The 6,375-nt window shown below is 34.3% G+C and overlaps 1 protein-coding gene across 1 annotated transcript; it reads left to right on the plus strand.

Annotated features, from left to right (window-relative positions):
* The first annotated feature begins 496 nt into the window (after positions 1-496).
* Positions 497-5,957, plus strand: LOC111195006 (glycolipid transfer protein). The gene is made up of 5 exons (XM_022680888.2): positions 497-690; positions 1,872-1,930; positions 2,006-2,139; positions 3,261-3,411; positions 4,366-5,957. Exons 1-5 carry the CDS (start codon positions 588-590, stop codon positions 4,546-4,548), a joined length of 630 nt encoding a protein of 209 aa, XP_022536609.1. The 5' UTR covers positions 497-587; the 3' UTR covers positions 4,549-5,957.
* The last annotated feature ends 418 nt before the right edge of the window (positions 5,958-6,375 follow it).

A 6,375-nucleotide genomic window follows, 5' to 3' on the forward strand; every position in this document is an offset into this window, starting at 1 on the left:
TGACTCTGTTGCCCAAAAATACTTACTATATATATACTCTAAAATATTTAAAATGTTTTATCTAAATATCAGTTTTACCAGAAATATTTGAATATACCTACATGCTGCAAATGCAAACAAACAATAAACACTTATTTTTTTTTTATTGTTTTAAGTACTTTTTAAAATAGAAAATAAATATGCCGTTTTTATGATTATTATTTTTATCATTTTATGAAACGTTGTCCACAAGAAACTAATACATATTTAAATAGTATGTATTTTTTATTTTTACTTATATTTACAGACTACAATTGCATATAAAATACGATTACGATAACGATTTATTTCTCTCATAAATGTATAAATTAATAGATTAATATTAATCAGCACCAAGGCGCCTATCCTCACGTAACCACGCCTCTTTCATTTGTATAAGTCGCGTCTATTGGTTAGCTTTAAACGAACATTTAATTCCGCCCCTCCTATTGCCTCGCTGAATAAACACCTGTTGAATATTCCGCTCGTGGCCACGCCCCCTCTCCGCTGTCCGGGCAGCAGTGCGCGGTTCCGGGTTGGGTAGCTGCTGTCGCTCCGCCGCTTCCAGAATGGCTCTTTTACTGGAGCACCGGTTTCTCCAGATCCCGAACTCCAGCCAGATCCACACCGGAGCCTTTCTGGACTCGGTCTCACACCTCCCGCCCTTCTTCGGTGAGTATCTTTACCGTACAGTTCAGTTCAACTCTTCTCCAACAGGGCTGAGGCTACTGCTCTCTCTCTCTCTCTCTCTCTCTCTCTCTTTTTCTGTCTTAACTCTGGAAAAAAACAAGAGACCACTTCAGTTTCTGAATCAGTTTCTCTGATTTTGCTATTTATAGGTATTTATTTGAGTAAAATGAAATCTGGTTTTTAATCACGGTTTTTAATCATGCATCTTGGCATCATGTTCTCCTCCACCAGTCTTACACACTGCTTTTGGATAACTTTATGCTGCGTTACTCCTGGCGCAAAAATTCAAGCAGTTCAGTTTGGTGGTTTGATGGCTTGTGATCATCCATCTTCCTCTTGATTGATGATTTCAGTCGATATTAAACTATTATAAAAGCCACCACCCTTGGTGTTCATAATCACCAAAGATGTATAGTAATGAAATAGAACTACTTCACTGCTGTATTTAAGTACTAAAATGCTGTATCTGTATTTACTGAAGTATTATTATTAGTATAGTGGATTTTAGTATTTTAAAGATGGCCAGTGACCTCCCAGAGCTCCCAGTGGTGCTGTCCTAATATTAAGCTAGGGGGGTTATGAAATATTCAGTAGGCAGCATGGGCTCACTTGCCCTAATTAAACCAACTTTGTTTGATGTTTTTGACCCCTGTGACCTTGGAGGCGGTGCATGGTTTTATTTTGCTTAATTAACAAATAAATAATATATTTATATAAATATATATGCTTTTCTTTGCAATAACACATCACTCGTAAGGTATGATTTCACTGCAGAGCATTGTGCAACTATACAGTTATTCATTGATTATTATTATTAATTTTGATTATTATAATTATTTTCTTGCCAGAATTTCACTTCATATCTTGTCCCACAGATTTTTTAAAGCTGTTTGTATGCAGCTTTTTGATGGATTTTCACCTGTAATACCATTGCAACCACTTAGCAACCCCATAGGAAACATCCAGCACTTAGCAACACTTGTTAGCACTTAACCTGTTAGCAACACTATAGCAACCACATAGCAACAGCCTAGTAACTGCCTGAAAGTGGAATCTACTGTTCTAGTTATAGATGCTGCTGATCTTAAATCCTGAAGTGATGTTTAGTGAGTCAATGATCGAGTAAATTACACTTTAATATACTTCTTTTCTTTTTTTTACAGACTGCCTCGGTTCCAAAGTTTTTGCTCCTATTAAAGCTGATATAAGTGGAAACATCACAGTAAGTCTGAACTCTGAACTCTACTTTACTGCAGCACAGGTAGTTTATGTAATATATATTTCTTATTCTTTCTAGAAAATTAAAGCTGTGTACGACTCGGACCCTGAGAAGTATGAGACCCTGCAGAAGATTCTGGAGGCTGAGAAGGAAATCTACGGGTCAGAATGGCCGAAAGCAGGAGCCACGCTGGCACTCATGTGGTTAAAAAGGTGGGGCTACACTTACTGCTGTTTTACATCATGTCAGTACAGTACAGTAAATCGTTATTTATTTATTTATTTATTTATTAGTGCTAAATATGACCGTTGCTGTCCTGTACAGCCAGACAATATACTGGCAATATACTGGACCTTATTTATCAAAATGTTTAAAGATTTGATTGTTAAATAAAAATGTCACCAACAGTGCTTGTACTTATTAATTTAATCTTTGGAGAATCTGGATGATCTAAAAAATAATATCTTAACAAAAAAAAAGGAAAAGAATAACAATATATAATTTTCATGTAACATTCTTTAAGTATTAAAGTAGATATATATTTTTTATGTGCACATTGATATTTAACATTGCTGGAGTCTTTTATCTCTAAAAAAAAAAGCAGCTTTAAACGAGAAGATAATATAAAAAAACAACAGCCAGATTCACATTATGGCAAAAATGTGGAAAATTGAGGAAAACCTCAAAAGCAGAGATAACAATGACAATAAACATAACAAAGGTAACAAAACAAAGATTACCAAGTCCAGTAAACTCCATTTGAAAAAATAAAACATACTTGTAATAACAAATTAATAATTGTACTTTTAATTATTTATTGTTTATAACGTTTTTAGTATTTAAATGTTGTAATTTTAACACTGTAAACCTGTTAAAGCTGTGGCCAGCAGGGGGAGCTGTGCACTCACTGCTTAACCCCAAACTCCGCCTTCAAAGACAATCATTGGCTCTTGAGCTGTTGAATGCCTTCTTTTCATTGGCTCACTGTCAAAACATGAAAGAATAAATAAATAAATAAATAAATAAATTGGTACCCAAAAACACACTCGAAAAAGATTTGTTACAACACCTTTAAGACAAGTATATGATAATTAGCTCTGTTCTGAATGGCTGCTGCATTATATAACATGCCTCATAAAATCCAAAAGCTAAATTGATGCTCTATGAAATGGAGCATGAATGGCACATTTTGAAACAATGCTTCAAACTGCAGCAATCTCTGCTACTTTAAAATTAAGGGAATTTAATGTTTCCATTATATTGGCCCTTTAATTCTAATTTAAGCATCACTGAATACAGTTTTATAAGTGAATTTGCTGATTGTCTTCCTCAGAGGTCTACGCTTCATTCAGATCCTGCTGCAGAGTCTGGCAGACGGGGAGCGAGACGAGAACAACCCCAACCTCATCCGGGTCAACATCACTAAAGCCTACGAACAAGCCCTGAAGAGGTACCACGGCTGGATCGTTCAGAAGGTCTTTAAGGTGAGTATTCAGAATTTCCATTTTTGCATGTCCTTGATATACCTGAAATGTGTGAAGTAGAAATTTAGTAGCTGTATATGCAAACACATCTCTGGAAAAAAAAATAAAAGAGCACTTAAAAATGATGGGTTTCTTTTTTACCAAATTGAAAAGCTCTGGAATATAATCAAGAGGAAGATGGATGATCACAAACCATCAAACCACCAAACTGAACTGCTTGAATTTTTACACCAGGAGTAAAGCAGCATAAAGTTATCCAAAAGCAGTGTGTAAGACTGGTGGAGGAGAACATGATGCCAAGATGCATGAAAACTGTGATTAAAAACCACCAGGGTTATTCCACTAAATATTGATTTCTGAACTCTTAAAACTACTTTATGAATATGAACTTGTTTTATTTACATTATTTGAGGTCTGAAAGCCCTACATCTTTTTGTAGTTTTAGCCATTTCTGCATATAAATGCTTTAAATGACAATATTTTTATTTGGAATGAACAAAAATGTTAAAAAATATTAATTTTACTCAAACATAAACCTATAAATAGCAAAATCAGAGAAACTGATTTAGAAACTGAAGTGATCTCTTATTTTTTTCCAGAGCTGTATATATATATTTAAATTGGAAGTTGTAGTGTTTCTGAGTGGGGAACAGGTAAAATATTATAATTAATAATTTTGCATATACTGCCAAAAACATTTTCACAGAGGATCAGGTTGGTTTGAATATTTTTTTCCCTTAATAAATAATTTATCATTTAATTTTTTTTTTTTTTATTTACTCAAGTTGTCTTTGTCAGATATTAAAATTATACATAAAATAATAATCTGAAAAATATAAGTATGATAAAAAATCAAATAAAATAAATCTTTAGCACTGTAATTAGCTGCATGGTTATAAAGTACATTTAATCCCTGGTCGAGTGTAATTGTGTAATTGTTTTTCTGTTCTGCAGGCGGCGCTGCTGGCTGCACCGTACAGGTCAAACTTCCTGAAGGCCCTGTCTAAAGGTGAGGAGGTTCCAGAGGAGGAGTGCCTGGAAAACGTCCGGCAGTTCTTGGTGAACTTTACGGCCACTGTGGACGCCATCTTTGAGATGTACACGGTCATGAACGCTGAGCTGGACTACACAGTGTGACCTGCAGTGCTGTGTGTGTGTGTGTGTGTGTGTGTGTGTGTGTGTGTGGGTTGGGGTTGAGCTCCAAGTGTGCCTTTCTCAGGTCAGACAGCATTCCCATACCAATCTAAAAGGCTTAAAAAATGACTTCATTATGTAGCACAAGTGGCCTTGCTCTCTCTCTCTCTGGGTGTGTACAGTACAGTAGGTGGCGCTCTTTCCCCTCATCACTCCTAGGGTGATGTGGATCAGCACAAGGCTGCATCTGTGAGCTGATGTATCAGAACCGTGTCGCTGCGCTTTCCTCTGAGCATTAGCGCTGTGATGCTACTCGGCAATGCTGCATCATCAGCAGGTCAGAAAGAGGCGGAGCCTAACTTCATATGTATCGGAGGAGGCGTGTGCTAGTCTTCACCCTCCCGGTGTTGTACCATCACTAGTAGATAGATAGATAGATACTTTATTTATCCCGAAGGAAATTTAGGAATATCACGTATTAAATTCTGTTAAGTGAAATATCTATATAGAAATTATTTTACCAACAGAAAGGAACATTTGGAGAGTGGCCTCTTTCATAATCTAAATTTGTAGCCCACCGCTATTTAAAAGCAACATTTTATATCACTGACTGTTTAATACATTCTGTTAATTTATCAGAAACTGCCTTAAAAATCTTTTTTAGAGATATATGAAATATGCAAAAAAAAAAAAAACATCTGATGCAAAAAGAGAGGTCAGACTGCTTTTTAAATGAAGCACAATAATAAACTGTATGCCGTCGCTGTCATACAAAAAACTCTCTAGATTTTTATTATTAACATTTACTTTTTAATTGACAGTTATGAAGGTCCAAAAATGTTTTTAGTAAATAATCCCTGTTATGGTAAGTTATCTTTAGGGTGAAAAAATGAATGCACAGTTGCCATTTATTAGAAATGCCTGGATTGTGCCTGCAGCTCATTGGCCTTTTTATCAGAAACACCTACGCTGTTAAAAATAGAGGTGCTACAGACTATTCTCCATGTAATTCCATAAAGGAACTATTTTTGTAAAAGCTACACGTATCATTTTAAATGTTTAAAATAGTAATTGTGATAATTCTGTATCGGTTTGGAGCAGATATGAAGAGAAAACCCTTTCATTGTTTCTAATAAAGTGGACAGTGTGTGAACACAGTGTGTAAAAACAACTAAATTAGAGATAAGTTAGCGATGAAATTAGAAATTTAAAAATAGATATGAATTAATTTCTTCCAATATATGTTTAAACTGATATTAAATATGTATTTATTTATTGAGTTTCTAAAGAACAGAATGTTTAAGTTGAGGTTAATAAATCTGATCTAATGCTGATCTGGGTGAATGCACTCCCACATTTTATGTATGTTTTCCAATCTGAATTAAATAAATAAACAATGATTATTTATTAAAGTGTGCAGAATTGTGTTTTTGTGTAAATGATATTCATGTATTTACACTTTTTTTTAAGGAAATTAACAAAAACCTGCTATTCTCAAATCTATAGTACTGTTTCTAAACACATTCCTGTGTTTTTATAAGGGCTGTAAAATTAACGTGATAATTTATATTAATTAATCACAAAAAATAAAAACGTAAAGAAAATCTATAGTGTACCATTTAGGAAACACATCCTGATTGGTCAGCTGTCTGCCTTACAAATCGATCCCTTTTGTTTCCATATAAAATGTAATGATGGATAAAAAAGATCTCCACTGTTTTACTGTAATCTAATAAACAGGCTTTTGTCTAGCATTATATTAAACTGAATTTTATTTATTGTGTTTTATATATATGAGCTAAACTGAATTATTCTCACATTTGTTATATT

The sequence above is a fragment of the Astyanax mexicanus genome, chromosome 20, assembly GCF_023375975.1.
Source record: "Astyanax mexicanus isolate ESR-SI-001 chromosome 20, AstMex3_surface, whole genome shotgun sequence".
Lineage (NCBI taxonomy): Eukaryota > Metazoa > Chordata > Actinopteri > Characiformes > Acestrorhamphidae > Astyanax > Astyanax mexicanus.